Below are 17,956 nucleotides of genomic sequence, written 5' to 3' on the forward strand. Positions count from 1 at the left end.
AATTCTAAACCTATACGATCAAATGGCCTAGAAAATATAATGTCGGAATTCACTGTAATTTTGAATTACACAGTTGGTTCAGCGCTCTGTTGTGAGCCATAGGTTGACCGGTAGAGAGGCTCACTGCGCCATATGTGTTTTATCAACCACTGATTACAGATTACAGATTGCAATAAATCATCTAAAAACCAACCAACCGGTCTCCGAGTGTGCATAACAGGACGGACGGGTAAAGACAGAGCTGTTACATAAGTATTTATAATAATTCTATATTTTATTTAAAAGGTGCTTTCATCATTCAGAGGGAGCGATTGATCAGCTATATTGATTTGCTGGGAAATGTTGATGGTTTATGAGCGTTACCGCAGGACTCCTTCTTTAGGTTTTGCTAAGAGCTCCAGGATGATCAGTCTGAGCAAAACTTAAGGAGCCGTGCGGTACCTGTACCGGTCCAGCTGCAGTCATCCTTCAGTCGAGCCGCCCGCTTTGTGAATGCGGCTTCTGGACATAAAGCATCTTTATTCTGCAAATGTACAACTCATGCACAGCCCTGCCAGCATGCCTAGGTTGGGCCACATGTGGGGAAAAGGAGGGCAGTCCATATGGGTCCCATATGGGTTTGTCCGCGGGTTGGTGGTGACCCACATGGGTTTGTCCATGTAGGGCCCATGTGGGCTGTGGCCCTACATGGTCAAACCCACGTGGGGCCATCGTGGAACCCGCGGATAAACCCATATGGGACCCATATATCAGCCCTTCTTTCCCCCCACATGGGGCCCACCTAGGCATGCTGGCTGGGAGGATTCTGCTATTTAGAATAAACGTCCATTTTACCCACTCAACGGACTCTCTGACACGCTGTCTGTCTTTAAATCCTGGCTCAACGCGCTACTGTTCAGACAGGCATTTGCACGATCTCTTTATTGATTTTTTTTATTTGCATTTTTTTTTCTTTAAAATGTATTTATATTTTTGTGAGGTGACAGTATGTGCCCTCAAAGCACCTTTTAAATAAAATGTATAATTATTATTATTATAAATACTGCTTCAAACCAGGACGTTGCCATGCTTATTGCTTCACGTGATGGTAGACTTCCGGGTATTTATACTAATTTACTTATCTATTTGTGAGTAGCGACAGGGCTACCAGCAGCTGCGCTCTATTTCCCGCAAATTAGGATTTATAAAGGAAAGATGCGCCGCCACGTGCGTGCGCACGGGTTTATGCATCCTATTTTTTTGTGCACCGCACTTTTCTAAATTTTTCCATGCGCCAAGTTTTAGTGTGAAAACTGCGCACTCTTTTTTGCATAAGGCACCTGGATTTCCTCAATCTCGTTCTGACTTCCTTGTTCCTCCCCTATTCTGGACAAACTCCACAGCTGGCTCTACAGCACCTTCACCACATGGCTTCCATGACTGGAAGACTACCTACTCATCACACCTGCAAAAATTTCAGGGATTTGCCCATTTTTACCACAGTCTCACGCTCTCATCGAGGCTTCTTCCCCGACTGCTCTGGTCGGGGAAGAAGCCTCGATGAGAGCGTGGTGCCTATCTGGTGCCTGGTGCCTATCTTCAGCGAACGTTACGGGCGAGAGGTGGGGTCACCCTGGACAGGTCGCCAGTCTGTCGCATGCCTAATAATTATGGACACCTTAATACAGAGTGTTGATCTTCATAGGCCCCTCCTTCCCTCATTAATACATTAGCTGATATATTTATACTCAACAAACATTCAAGTTTGTACAGCTTGGAGTTGGAAAATATGGATAAAAATGATGATATGGTCAAAACTCAAACTTACCTAATAATTATGCACACAGTAGTTGCAAGAACTGAAGCTGTGTGCTGACTATAGATCATTCCTCTTTAGGTCAGTTTTGTTTCTGTTCAGCTGGAGAAAGTTATGACACATCCGCACATTGATTTGTTCTAAGCATCTATTCAGAGCGTTGATGAGTTCACAGTCAACGGGGGCATCATAATGTATAGCTGTGTATCATCTGTGTAGTTATGGTAGGTAATCTTATTACTTGTTTTAACCTCAGGTAATGGGAGCATGTAGATACTGAATAGGCAAGGTATTTACTGAATACAACATGTAGTCCAATGTACCATACATTTTACAAATGTAATTTATTCATGTATAAAATCCAGTGGATTTCTAAGTCATTCTGTTTTTCACTGTTGATGTTTATCTCCAAATTCAGATTATTTTATTAATCATGTTTTCATCCTTAAAGTTTTATTTTGAGACAAAACTATAACAGAAATGCAACAGTTTTAAAAATCACAATCAACGGTTTTACAATAGAAATAAAATAGACCAATGCAAAAATTCTGGGTTAGAAAAAACAAATTTCTTCAATGCTCAATCTATGCCGTAATTATCTAAACATAAGTATTAAGTACTAAACAAACATGACAAAGACTATAGTGTACATGAACAGCTTGGCTTGGAATCAGCACCCAGATCTGCTTGCCAGAGTTGCCAGAGGTGGTGTGTGCTGGTCGATCTCATTCCATTTGGTCAGTAATGGATTTTCCACACAGAATGCTCTCCCTGCCTGTCTGTGGAACATAAACAGGTCAGTAAGCCATCTCTCTATAAAATTATTCATTTTTATCGAGAGTTTGTTTTGTACAGCTGAAATTTAATGAATATGTAAAAGATGACTCCTGGTCTAATTTCCAAAGCACTCCAACAGCCTCCTTTTGACTTTAAGAGCTCTGCATGAGCAGACATTAGTTTACATCAGTGGACTATTGCATCTTTACACCTGCAAGCTTCTGCGGCTCCAAGACTCTGGAACTCTCTGAGGTTGGGTGAGCACGGTGACTTTTAAAAGAAGCCACATGGAAATTTATCTTCATAAATCTGGTTTTGCTTTAAGTGTTTTGTGTTTTTATTTTGTTTGCTGAAGTACTTTGTATAAATGAGAGTTCAACTAAATATTAAAGCCTGATTTTCAGTTTTAATTCAGTTGAATATTAATTCTGCACACTAATACTTGCCCAATAATAACGCACACATAGATATTGTCCTAAAAAAGTCAAAATCTTACTTTTACTTTCTTAAAAGAAAGATTAACGTCAGGTTTGAGTTGTCATTAACATTTTGGATTGACTGAGAACGCTGTAGTTGTCCAATGGTAAAACTTCAAATAAATTGTCAAAATTACAACTTGCATAATAATTGTACACACAGTGTAAAGTTAAACTTCTCACTTTTAATTGATCACATTTGTTATTATGTTAGATGCACGACAGATTATGTATCTGTAATAATAATAGATTATGTATCCATTATTATGTACTGTTCCAAATGTGAGTGCATAATCTGAAGGCACATTTGATCAAAGTGGTGCAGTGAAGGCTGTTCATAAAAGCTTGAATGTCTTTTCTTTCACACAAGGATGGATCTTAGTCGCTTCCTGATCCCTAGAGTGTCTGCTGTGTCACAAATAGTTCAAAGACCTGTTAATAATTCATTGCATCTCTCAAGCTCATTTTTAGTTGCTGTAAATATGTAAAGTCAATGCTAATGTACAAATGATCATTTATTTTACTAAAGTGATCTGCATATTGAGCAAAAATGTGAACCACTCTTCCTGTCATTTTATGGCATTCCTTATCTGCTGTGAAATGTAGCAAATTGTGATGGCAAGCAAGTTATGGACTGAGTGAAAATACTTGAAGAACCATACTTTATTTATTTATGTTGCTCACACTTGTCCAACCTCACATTGTAGTTTGCTGCTCTAGTTTTTTCCAGACGCACACTTCACGCCGTCTAGTGGTGCCTGGATGCTCCAGCATGTGACTGAGTCAGGTGTTCTGTTTCCTTCTTCTCCTCTGCTTTTTATGCAAAATACAGAGGCATGATGGAATCAATTCTTGGAGTCTGCTTCCCCTCCACCATGTGATAAATTATTCAGTCATGAGCAGACAGACAGTGGGTGTGTGTGAGCAGTGCCATGCAGTGCCAGCTTATGTTTGCAACAAAAACAAAGCTGCAGAGAAAAGTATAGGACAGAAAATGAGGCATAGACAGACTTTATTTTTGTCATAGAGATCAAAAATAAAACCGAGTTTCTTTATTACTGAAGGATAATTTAATGCCATTATCAGATCAAGTGGTTTACTAAGCAGGTTGATTTTCAGACATTCTCCTCCAAAGATGACAGCTTCTGTTGTGCCTGAATCTAAATGCAGAAAAAAAATCAAGACATCCAGGTTTTTATGTCTTTCTGATAGGATTTATGGATGAATACAGCTGAGTATCATCGGCATAACAGTTCAAATTATCTTCTGTCTTGGTTTTGGCCTGTGTTTTGTTGCTCATTCATATTTTATTTTCTGTTCAGTCTTTGCTCTTTACTTGTTGTCTTCATTTTCATTTACCTCTAGACTTTGTCTCTTGTTTCTCTGCAGTTCCTGTCCCTGAAGCCAGTCCAATAACATTTTGAATCCTACTTTCTCTACCATCATGAGCATTGCAACTCTCTCACCTGTGAGTCCTGAGCCTCCATCCTCAAAGCTCATGTTCATCAGAGACGTCGAGCCCTCCCTGCACCCTGCCAATGCCCCTGTGTGTCCAGATGTGGCTCATCAGTCTCTGAATGGAGCCTCTTCCTTTGGCCCTGAGAGCAACCAGTCCAGCCTCACCAGTGAAGAGTCTACTACTGATCCATTGTTCTCCCAGAGGTATGAAATCCCCCACAATGATGTAATATCTGCTTAAACTTGCAGTGTAGGTCCTTTCCCCTCTCCTGGACAATGAGGGTGCAACATGTTTTGTGATGGTTGTTTTTGCAGTGATCACTAGACTTCTATTTTTTTATGGAGGATCAAAACGTTAGGTGACTTGACTTGACCATAGAAACCCCATGCTGATGAGTTGCTGCAAAGTGCTGCAGAGATGTGCTGATTCTATTCCAGAGATAAAGTCTGGAAATGAAGAGCACAAAGAATTTTCTGACGATGCATGGCTGCTTGATCTGCTGCTTTTAACTGCTAAAACTGCTAAGCTAACTGTCCTCAACACTGAACTCCAGACAAAAAAAAACAACAAAAAACATCGGTCCAACATAAGTGCAGTTAATACATACAAAACAAACTTTGTGTTTAGAAGACGCATCTGAACACTGGGAAGCTAAAACATTTTCTGAACCTGAAAAAATGATCTCAACAATCAAAGAGAGGATGAAGAGGACCCGGAGGATTTCTGCACACATCTGGACGAAGTGACAGCAGAGTTGAATTCATGTTTTGATGACTTAAATGTCATTGAGTACATTGCTACATTTTTCTCAAACCCCTTTCAGCACATTGAAATAGAGCACATAGCAGCAGAACTTCATTATGCATTTGCATTACAAACTATTGAAGACAAGGAGATAAATGATTTGCAAAATTACATTAAACCGAAAGCCAGATTAAGAGACAATTACTGTCTCAATGAGAGAAGTTCCCTCTTTTCATTATATATGCACTAAAACTGAATACTTAGTTTGGCTCCACTTACCTGTGTGAGAAGGTGCATTTTCACAGATGAAAAACGTCAAACTATAGGAGCCCCTTGCTGACTGACATTTGCATCAGACTGGCTGTCTGAATCTACGAACCAAACTCCAAAAAACTAAGAGAAAGATTTGTTCTCAAACATCATCAGGAACTTGAAGGAGCTCTACAGGTGGAGCTCCTCCTTCTAGCACTGTAAAAGGTGATACTGAATGAGATTGTTCAGTCACATTCAGTTAAGCCAGATTAAGAGACAATTACTGTCTCTAGGGAAGTTATTGCCAGACCTCCTGCTATTTCACATTAAAAGGAAATGCAGCCACTTTAACAAGTAAAGCTATTCCAGGACAATTCTTTAAATGGTAGTGTGGGGAAAAAAAATAATTTTTTTTTATTATTTTCTCCTGGGACTTTAGTTCCTGCTTAATACACTGTCAATCTCTATTCCTCAAGGTGAACGATTTATTGGATCCTTACTATTTTAGATGTTGAATTTACAAAGTTAATTTATTAGCCTGAGTGAGTATCCCACCTGATAACAGCGTTTCTTGAGTTCGTTGATCCCAGTGCTGGAGCCGTGGAGCCGGCCAACAGCCCTCTTCTCTCTTAAATCCTAAACGAGGTTTGAGGTGGAAGACTAGTCCAGGTCGGTACTAAAACGTTGTTTGTCAATGTCCTCGGATGTCCAGTCGAGGGATCCGGGTCGCAGTACCAAATAGTTGTGCTGCTGTGTATTCTTATGTATATGTGACTTTTTTTTTTGCTTTCTATACATTTTACCAAGCACTGTTCAGGTGAAAACACTCAATCAGGTTTATTTATGAATTGTGCACAACTCAGAGAGCTTTCCATCACAAATTGTTTCATGATTGATTGTCCTTTGAGCTCTCCTAAATGGACCAGCTGTATTTTGGTATTAAGAAATGGAATTCATGAATTCATCTCACTGACTCTTCTTCAACCTCAAACATCAAGAATTTAGCATAGAGAACGGATAAATCCTTCACAAAAGCTAAGTGTGGTTACCTAAATGAAGCATGATCATGAGCTTCTCTTTTTTTTAGACTTTATTTTTCTAAAGTTTTTAGAGCATATAGAAAAAAGCATAAACAGAGAAACAAACAACAAAACACGTGAAATTCACAGGTACATGTCACATCTTATCTGCAAAAAATTGTCATTTTTCACAGAATGTGTAAAGCAGCCACATCAATATTTTCTTGCCTTAGGCTGCTAATCTTATATGTTCCATAATCTATATCAGAAGACCTAATGAGGGAGTGTCTCCTGTGAGCCAACATTTTGTGATGGGTTTTTTGTACTCATGAGCTTATCTGTTAACTCATCACTGCAAAAAATAGAATGCCTAGATTTAGAAGGGACTTTTATTATTCAGTGTGTCAACTCAGATCTGGATCAAGTTCAGGGATCTTAGACTCAAAAAAGTTAATGACAGATGGCTGGCCAGCTGTAGGAAGAGAAGTTCCAAACTTCTTCCTTTCATTAATGATGGAGGCCACTGAGCCCATCACCTCAAAGCTTTACAAAGTTTTCTGTTTTTTTCTCCAGATTTTTATAATTTTGGTCTCTGAGATTTGCAGACAGTTCCTTTGATTTCATGCTTGGTGTTTGACCTCTGACCTGCATTGTCAACTGTGGGACCTGATATAAACAGGTGTATCCATTTCAAATCAAGTCCAATTAACTGAACTGACAACATGTAGACTTCATGTGAACTTTAGAAGCATCTCAAGGATGATCAGTAGAAACAGCTCAGTGTTGAGGTTTACAGGTAAAGCATTAAGCAAAGACTGTGTATTCTTATGTATATGTGACTTTTTTTTGCTTTCTATTTTTAATACTTTCAATACATTTGCAAAAAGACCTCAAAGACATTTTTCTTAGGCGTGTAGAATTTTGAGGAAAGGTTTCTGACTTGGATGGAATTCAGCATTCAGCTTATGAAAAGTAGAAAATTAAACACCAGCAACAAGTGGGACTTTCCAACAAAATATTTTTCTTTATAAAGTATACTGTATCCTTGTTTAAATTTAAGCTAACAGGTAAACTTTAGATTTTCCTCCATAGATGTGCAGGTATGAAGTGAAATACATTTGCTAACTTGACAAAAAGGAGGGGAGATGCTTAAGATTTAACTATATTCATCAAGAAGTAAAAAATTAAATAAAAATTGTGCAGCTACCATCAGAATGAAAGAAAAATAAATGCACCTGGGTTTGGAGTTATTTTTAAACACATTTAGGGCTTTTGGTGTATTGTTGGTTTTTCACAAATTTGAGTTTTGAATTGTGACTTCCAACACCCAAACATATGTTATTGTTCAGATATTTATAAGTCATTATAACTTTATCAGAACTATTTGCCAAGAAAGCTAAATTTAGGTAAGGTAATTGTATTTATATAGCACATTTTCAGCAACAAGGCAATTCAAAGTGCTTAAATTTATATTTAGTACTGAGAAGATTTGTATGATCATTCTGGGTGTAGATTCTCATTCTTTATTGTATTTATTTCTCATGTGTTCTGCTTTAAGGACAAAGAAACTTCCTCCTCTCCACACTGGAGCCGACTGGAAGGTCGTCCTCCATCTGCCAGAGATTGAGAAGTGGCTAAGAGCAACCAGTGACAGAGTTGCTCAACTCACACACTCTGTTGGACAAGACAGTGACAACAGACATGTGGATGTCCACCTAGTACAACTTAAGGTAGGGAAAAGTGTGCTCTTCCTGTTACTATGGCAACTCTTGCATGCACCCGTGGGCAGCCATTTTCTCTCAATTCTCTCTGTATATTTGTTTGTTGTGGGTTGCCCCATTCAGCTGACGCTGTATGCACTCTTCCACCACAACTGATAAAAAGGTTTACCTCAACGTTTGACCATGGAATTATTGACTCGCACCTCACTATCTCACCAACTACTAGGGCTCAGCTCAAATTAAAAGTGATAGTTGAGATGTTGTTCAAAGAGTTTGTAAGTCCACCTTCACTCACCCAGTGGCATAAATCCAGGGGCCAATCAACAAATGCTCCTTCCCTCTTCTAGATAAGTGACTGAACAATATTTCACAGCTGAGAAGTCATTGACAATATCATTCTAAAATATAAAAAAATACTGGATGCTCTTCCTCGTCACTAGGCTTCTGGTGATGTGATCCAATTTAAAGAACTTCAGAGGACAAAGCTACAAGTATGGGAAACCAGTTTCTCTGGTCATTTATTCATTTATCCTCTAATTCATTTCGACAGAATCTTCTTCATATGCAATAAATGGAATATCTGTTAACGTAAGGGAGGAGAGATCTTTCTATTTTCTCAGACAACTCTTGCTGCAGCTCTGTCTTTTCCTATTATTGCATGGGGAATTCTATACGAACACAGTTTGGCAGGCACGATGATGTCAGTCCAGAATCGATGGTTCAGCTGATAATGAAAGTTAATGCTGCTGTGCTGTGGTGTGGCATTACATTTTGATGATGGCACTTATCAAAATGTAATGTTTGTTACTGTTTTTTTTTCAATTGTTGACTGTATGGTGTCTTTTATGATTTTGCATATTTGTTTATTTATGATGTAAAGTACTTTGAACTGCTTTGTTGCTGAAATATGTTGTTCAAATAAACTTGAGTGATTGGGCAGATGCCACGTCTTACTGGAAAATGAAACCAGCATTTCCAGAAGGCTGGTCAGCAGAGGGAAGTAGAGAGAGCTCTGAGACTTCCTGGTAGATGAATCATGCTGCATTTGTTGAGAGAGGAGTGGAATGGGATGAAACCCCACAGCCTCTGATCAGAACCGGCTTTGGATTCTGGGAGTCTCATTCTATAAAATTTATTTATATACAAATTAAATAGATCCCAGTTTATGAGAAAGAAATTCAGTCATTGTTTTTGACTTTCTTTTAGTGATTTTTTTTTTAAAGAAATGTTTTATGGCACATATCATTGTTTATTTATAAATCTGTCACTAGCGCATGAATCTCAAACATGTAAAATATGTAAGCTTGTTGAATGACACTTCAGTTCTACTTAAAGTCTAGCTATTCTGAAAAGCAGGATGTGATCCAGAAAAACCAATTCGGTTTGAACTTAGACATTTGTTTAAATCTCTCTATATGATTGGATTTAACTGACAATTTTTGTATAAAGATAATAGAACATTATCTTTATAAAATTTATTTTGTATAAGTATAATGCAAAATATATAATTATTCTGTATAATTATATTTTTTTATATTCTGCGAATAAATTGAATTCTTGTAAAATTTGAAACATTTGTTGAAAATTGGGTTGATACGAATAATAAGAAATGAATGAAATTATTCTAATTAGAGAAAATCTAAAATAATTGAGGCTGCCTCCAGCCCCCAATTCTTGTTTTTGATATCTTTGAAGTTGTGTTATTGTTTAACCCTGGAAAAAAACAACAATTCATATAATCAAAAGTCTACAAAATTATTACATTCATGGAGATGTTGGGTGGATGTAAACTTCATGTGCTGATGCTCAGTGCAGTTCAGGGAAGTGACAAACTCAAACTTTTGCATAATGCATGCGTCACAGAGCATAAAACAACAGCTTACTGTTTGGGTTCTGAGGTCATCGTGTGTGTGTGTGTGTGTGTGTACACTAAAGTGTTGTGTCATTTTTCACCAGTAATAAAAGCTTTATTTGTGGAACTGTCACTTTGCTGCCTCTACAGTTAATAAAGACAGCAATAGAGAGATGGAACCTGTTGTGCCTTCTAGTATAGAGAATACCTTAAACTGGGCAAATTAGCAAACAAAAACAAAACACCATGTACATTTTTTTAAAAATAATGTGTTGGTAATATATTGAGATGGTTTGCAGATTTTTAATGCATAAATTGCTCATGTAAAATTTAATGACTTAGCTGTGAAACAGTCTACATTCTGTCTGACTTGATGTTTGCTTAGGCTTAGGCTCATTCTCTGGTTGACCGCTCCACCTAGTGGTATTATTTCTGTATTACAACAAGGTGGAGAACAGCAGTGGCATCTCCCTTCCTGTGGAGATGCTGATGGGATAAAAAGCATGTCATATGCTTTTACATTTTCCAAAGAAAACTATTCTGTTGAGTGGACTCAAATGCTTCACCTAAATCTAGAAAACTTCCTAAAACATATTTATTATGTATTGCAGAATTCATTGTCTAAGACTGCTGAATCACAGGAATTTCTCTGTATTAATGTTTTCAAAATATATAGTGATGTTTCCACAAAATGTAGAGCACAAAGTGGTATAAACAATGAATTATAGAATTATACATGATTCAAAACAAAAGTGTGATGTGAAAAAGTATTCAGCTCCCTTTACTGAGTGCAACCAATTGCCTTCAGAAGTTGCCTGATGATGCTAATTACTAAACAGAGTCCACCTGTGTGTAATTTGGTCTCAAAATAAATCCAGCTGCTCTGTGATGCTTCAGAGGTTCACAGGATATTTGAGAGCAAACAGTATCATAAAGTCCAAGGAACACAACAGACAGGCCAATGAGAAGTTTAAAGCAAGTTTTGGCCATACAAATATTTCTCAAGCTGTGAACATCTCTCTGTTTAATCTATCATTTGGAAATGGAAACAGTCTGGCACAAATGAAAACCTACCAAGACAAGGCCATACACTGAAACTTCCAGCTGAACAAGGAGAGCTCTGATCAGAGATGCAGCCAAGAGGCCCATGGTGACTCTGGACCAGATGCAGAAATTCACACCTCAGGTGGGGGAATCTGTCCACAGGATAACTATCAGTCATCACTGCACATTGTTTCTTCACCATTAGAACATTTAGCAGTGCATACATGAGAATTATTGACGGTAGTAAGCTCCTCCCCCTGGCTCTGATTGGGTGTTTTTGACCTGGGGGGTGGATTTCTGCAGATGGCAGTAGTAGATCAGATAATCTGTTTCTTACTCTACACAGTCACGACATGGTGACAGTTTTAGCAAACATTTTTATAAATGTTACATACTGCATTATACTATCATAATAAAAATATGATGTGACACAAGTCTTGTTGTGAATTGCATTCATAATTTTATATTTTGAACAAATAACAGTTCTTTTGGTCATTTTCCTGACCCCTTTTCATTTTCCTTTATGTGTGATTTTGATGCATAGGTTATAACTGGACTGTATATTCTTAAAACAATATCTAATCATCTAATCTGACCAGTTTAGGTAAATACTTATAAAAACAAAGTGTAAATAAAAAGTGAAATCTGAAATCCCTTTATTCTACCCACCTGTTTTAGTTTTTCCTTAACACAACTGGTTTTGGGAGAAATTTAGGACAACTTAACAAATTGTCTCAATTTACATTCACCACTTTTATAATGTGTATCTTACGAACCCAGTAAAGTCAATATCTGACTGGATATAAACAAATCAAGAGTGTTAGACAACAATAAAATGTCATTTCTGGACTCACTGAGAAAACACCATCATCATCCTACCCTGACCAGGCCATAGCTGCTAGACTAGATATGAAACTTTTCTAAAATGTTTTGCTTGATGATTTTTGTAAAACTAAGTGGCTGATGTTTGAAATCCCAGCTCAAGCTTTTATTTTAGCTTGTGAAACGGGCCCCATTTGTTTTCATTGTTCTTACTGTAAAACATTTAGCTTACTTACATTTATGAATTCCACAAACAGCTTATGTCTGGTTTCTGGCTAGGACTCTGTCTCCCCTCTTGACGGGTGACATCCTGGCTGTAGGGGTTTAGAGCTTGGGGTGTAGGGGTTTGCGATGGGAACAGACACATCTTCAGACGGCTGTTTGAAATCACATTCATGCCCCTGGTGATCTCTCTCCTCCTTCATCATGTCCTTTCCTACCCTTTTGTGGCTTTTGTTTCTTTTTTATCCTCTCCATCATTTGCAATCTCTCTCTTCCCACCTCTCTCCATATCTCTGTCATTTTTTTAATGCGTTTGCCTGCAGGGCATTTTTCTATAACCCGACCTTGCCACAGAGAGACTGTAGGATATGATTATACTGATGCAGCTGGTGTCTGTGTGTCTGGGTGTGTTTCTAAGTAATGGTATGCGCTCCTCTGAACTATTCTTGGTGTCATACAGCAGGTGGAGTCCAACAGCTGAACAGAGCTGCTCTGCAAGGGAGAGGCTGTTATGTGTTCTAAACAAATCCATGGGATTCTGTGAAATAGTAAGACTTAAAAAGCTATAACTACAAAACATTTTCAATAGAGCATTTGACTTTAGTCCTCACCAAAGATTAATGTCTTCCTTAGTCCTGGTAGCACCCTACCCACACCCACTCCCACCCCTCAGTTTGTCCGGGCCTGTGTCATTTCTTTAGTGAAACCAGTGAGTAAAACAATAACTAATATTTCTAATGAGGTCTCACCATTTTTCACACATTGAAGCCATGCTTTTAAACACTTGCTTCCCATTCGTTTGTGGAGGATGTCCACAAACGAATTGGGTTTGTGGACATCTTTCACTCTTTGGGTAGAATTAGAAATTCATAATTTTCTACTCAACACCATGCATCTACTAACATGAACATTTGTAAAAATTGTAAACAAACTGGTCATATCACTTTAATGACCATATTATTGTTAAAAATAAGAATAATTAAAGCTGAAAATTAATCTGTCACTGAATGAAACAGCATAAGTATGACTATCAAAATCCTTATAACAAAGTAGTTGTACAAAAAAATGTACATCTGCTCTTTATTGAATTAGATTATAGACAAAAGACCAGTAAATGAATTGAATGCCAGCTGAAGATGTTTGCAAACATAATATCAAGTTAGATCCATCCATCCATTTTCTAACACCCTTGTCCCTTAGAGGGGTCTGGAGTCTATCTCCAGCAAACGTTTCGGGTGAGAGGCTGGGTCACCTTGGACAGGTCACCAGTCTGTCGCAGGGCAACACAGAGACAGACGGGACAAACAACCATGCACACTCACGGAGAATTTAGAGAGACCAATTTACCTGACAGTCATGTTTTTGACTGGTTCTCTCTGCACTCTAAAAAGAAAAAAGTTGAACCAACTTAATTGAATTGCTTCTGTAGGTAACAAGCAATTCAATTAAGTTTATCCAACTAAATTTATTAAGTTTAACCAATTCAATATATTATAATCATCCAACTCAATTTGTTAAGTCAGTCTTACTCAAATCATTTAGTTTACTTCAAAAATGGTAAATAACACTTTTGACCACTGAAAGCACATATTCACACATGTATTTAATGCTCAGATGCTAGGCAACTTGGCATTAAGTACCCAGGGGACACATTAACATACGGCAGGAGGAAGCTGGAGTTGAACCGTCAACCTTCCGATTACAAGGCGACTGCTCTATCCACAGAGCCACAGTCGCTTACTGGGAATGTGTCCCTGTAAGCTTGAGTCATTGTGTCAGACATGGGACACAAACTGAATTATTTCAAGTAAAGTCAAAGTGAAAAAGGTTATTTAAGGAAAAGATTTGTGTATTTAGATGACACTGTAAAAAGATTATTTAAATTTAGTTTGGAACTTCTTAAAAGTTTGAGTTGACTTTCTGTAGAATTAAATCAAAGAGATTTTAAATGTTTATTAGAACAAAATAAATGATTTGAGTAAGAATGACTTAAATTTGTCATGTTAAACCCCCTTATGAATTAAGTTATAAAAACTTAGCAAATTGAGTTGGAAGAACTTAGTAAATTGAGTTGGATGATCATAATAAATTGAGTTGGTCAGACTTACCCAGAGAGAACCCACACATGCACAGGGAGAACATGCAAACTCCATGCAGAAAGACCTCAGGCCGGGAATCAAACCCAGAACCTTCTTGCTGCAAGGCAACAGCTCTACCAACTGTGCCACTGTGCAGCCCTATCAAGTTAGATGCTAGAATAAATAAAAATGTAAAATAAATAAACCATTAATTACTCTTAATTAAAGGTTTGTATTGAATGTTTACAACATTTTAATCTCATCTTTTACATAGTTTATATTAAATGCATGTCGTAACTAATTCTAGCATTTCTGAGGGTCATTAGACTATTTGAGTCTGGGAGGTTCAGCCATCAGTCCAGGAGAGAAATGTCATAAAAGCATTGGAGCAACTGTCTCCAAGTCGGTGTAGATCATAACCCCCCCCTCCCCCCAAAACAAACAAAACTCATGACATTCACCTAAGCAACCTGTAAGGTGTGTGTGTGTGTGTGTGTTTGCTTCCACTCTACACCTTGTACTTCTGCTGTGGCAACAGCTGTCTTTACTCTGTGTTGTATCACTGCAGTGACTGTGTGACTCTTTGGGTAGAGTCACACAGTCACACAGTCATGCATCATGAAGCAGCCAGGTGTGCATCTTTTACATTTTTGTAAGTTTTTAAGCTGTTACTTGGAGGCTTAGATTTAGTGGTATGTAAGAGTTTGAAGCAAGTCTGGGTGGTTAAACTGAGCTCATTGTAGGGAAAAGCAACACTTTTTCTGTAAGTGAGACTGTCAGTTTCTCCCCAATCTGCTGCCACTGAGGGCGCCACCCTTTACTTTGTCAGTATGTGAGGAAACGGATCCCTAGGCTAGGAGTCTAATATTTTGCAAACACAATATTATTATTATTACCAAACAGCCGTAATTGGCTGGTACTCTCATAGGCTGCGTCATGAAAGTTGAACCCACTGTTCTTCTGAGATGCGCCAGATAACTCCAGGACCAGGGGTTCATCTCTGTTCTGACTGATTTGGTCTCATTCTGCGGTGAAACTAAGCGAGCCTAAAAACAGTTTTAGTGATGAAGCACACTATGTTCCCTGGAAATGGACTTCACTCTTACTGCTTTCTCATTTTCTTCTCATCTGCCCCATCATGCCTTCATAGCTCTCACAGTAGCAGCTGCCATGTTTCTACCAAAGACAACAAACATTTCAGGAAGCAGGAAAATGTTGGTTTTCAGTTTTTGGAGTCCAAAGTCTTAGGAGGCAAAATGGTCATGTGGCTCTTCTGTTCATAGAGGAGTCATGTGGATACCGGTGACTTGACTACAAATTTAGAACTATTCATTTCAAGATTTCTGTTTGCTTTCTTGGGGTTTTATGAAGAGGAAGATTATGTGGATGCCACATGGTTCAGTGGTAGAGCGGATGTTCGATTCCCAGCCCCACACCACTTGCTGCATTCTGCCCCCTTTTGTCTTTCTCTCGCTCGCTCTCTATCCACCTGTTGAAAAAGCCCCACTAGTGCCTACATGTATATAAAAAGGAACTTTTCTGGCAGTCATGGCCTTTGTCTGGTACATTGCTTCTTCATTTATAACAAAGCATTGCAATACATTGAGTGTGTGTGTGTGAGGAGTGGGTTAGACTCGTCCTAAAATAAACCATCCAACTGTTGACTCCCCTCTTGACACCAACACCCTAATGGAGGAACTAGGTCACAAACGCAGCCCCCTACACACACCTCACACACTCTACTGGTGTGTTATTTCCTCTAAAGTAGCAGCAGAGTTTTTGATGCTTTTTTCTTCTCTTTTGAAAAAGGATTTTGATTTTTTTTTTCACTTTTACGGTATTATGAATGATCTGAAAATATCAAAGAGTGATAAAAGGTAAGAAATGGAATATTCTTAAAACTGGATTGAAAAATCACTTTTACCTAATGGACTGGAGTGGGATAGAAATTTGCAGGGATTTGGTTGCATGGTTGGATGAGAGGTTTATGAATGCTGTATTGGTTTTTGCTATCTTGAAATGTTCATAATGTGTTTGTAAAAAAAGCAAACAAAAAAAACAACTAAAATAAAATTGTAAACACAAATGGCGAGGAAAATAAACACTAACAAACACTAACATTAACCTAACCAAAACAAAGAATAACTAAACACATGAAGTAAATAAACAAAATCTAACTAAAATAATTAAGACCAGACTGATTAAAGCAGAACCAAGTCTGATCTAACAGAAGATCTAAAGTAAGAGATAACAAAACTATAAAATGTAAACACAGAAAAACTCAAAAAATAACCTTAGATACTAACAAAAAAATGCTCTTTATGACTAAACACTTCAGTTTTAGTTAAACCACAAAATATTATTTGTCCCTGAGTGCACTTGCAAACTATTCCTTTCAGAATGTATTTGGAGGAATGGCTTTGTCCTCCCCGAATGGAAATTCAGTCCATGACAGAACCAGACTGATTTCTTTGTGCATAACTAACAACACACTCAGACTAGCTTCAACAAATATTTTTATAAAAACAATTATTTTGATTTGTAGTTTAATAGACACTTTTCTTAACTACTTCATATGGTTGTACATATATTTTTCTTCCTGTTTAATCTGGAAGCCGTACACAAAGATGAACTAAACATCAATAAATTTTGTTCCTGCTTTGGTCTTTGCATGTTGGCCTAAACACAGCAATGTGTTTAAGGCAGTGGTGCCCAAAGTCGGCCCTGGAGGGCCGGCATCCTGCATGTTTTAGTTCTCTTCCTGGTGGTAGTAACAACCTCCCAGCAGGTCAATGTTCTTCTTAGGCCTCTAATGAGCCATCATTTGATGCAGGTGTGTTGAACCAGGGAGAACTAAAACATGGAGGATGCCGGGCTTCAAGGAACGACTTTGGGCACCACTGGTTTAAGATATTGCTTAAAAAGGCGTCCAGAGATACCACCATTAAAATTGTATCAGAATCTTACAAAACATAACTGTCATTATTTGAAAAGCATAGCAGTCTTATGCTTCTAAATTCAAAGAAAGGGTATCTTACTCATAAGTTTTGTATCAATAGAAATGATCTGTTAATTGTAAGTGACCCTTAATGCCTTAGGAAATTCACTTTTTATTAAAGAGGATGATTAACAAAGGATCATCACAGAACATGATTTTAATATTTGTTTACATAATTACATTTTTCAGACTTACTTTGATCCAATTCTCTGTCAGAGAGATTTAAAACTGGATTGAAAAATCAATCCAGAAAAGCATCCCAATCCTTTTTCTAGGATTCCAATCCTAGAAAAAGGATTGTGATCCTTGTGCTGGTATGCTGCGAGTGTGTGGGGGAATCGGAGAATGACTGCTTTTGATGAGGAAAAAGAAAAGATTGTTTCCTGGTATATCTGTGCACACAGTCAAAATGCAAAAGGAAAATGTCACAGAAAAGCAGGACTTGAACTCAACAGACTGTGCTAATATGAAAAGGCAGAAAAATCAGGTGCAGCTTAAAAATGTTCATTTTGATTCTGCACTGAGCCCATCAGGAAGGGACTTTCCATACCTTTGTGGGTAAAACTTTATTTGAAAGGGGTTGAATAAGACTGACATGACTCTGTCATAAACATGACATAACACCTGTCATGAACATGAATAACCCTTCATGAATATTTATGACTGTTGTCATAAAGCGTCATTCGGTAAATTATGA

General features: G+C 37.9%; 1 protein-coding gene across 1 annotated transcript in view; it reads left to right on the forward strand.

Moving 5' to 3' along the window:
- The first annotated feature begins 4,410 nt into the window (after positions 1-4,410).
- Positions 4,411-17,956, forward strand: part of LOC103147774 (A-kinase anchor protein 6) — a 169,460-nt gene continuing 155,914 nt past the window's right edge. Inside the window, exons 1-2 of the mRNA XM_016678750.1 lie at positions 4,411-4,710; positions 8,081-8,252. Coding sequence (XP_016534236.1) covers positions 4,493-4,710; positions 8,081-8,252 — 390 coding nt within the window. The 5' untranslated portion in view covers positions 4,411-4,492. The remainder of the gene's footprint in view (positions 4,711-8,080; positions 8,253-17,956) is intronic.

Source organism: Poecilia formosa, unplaced genomic scaffold (genome assembly GCF_000485575.1).
Source record: "Poecilia formosa unplaced genomic scaffold, Poecilia_formosa-5.1.2 Scaffold189, whole genome shotgun sequence".
Lineage (NCBI taxonomy): Eukaryota > Metazoa > Chordata > Actinopteri > Cyprinodontiformes > Poeciliidae > Poecilia > Poecilia formosa.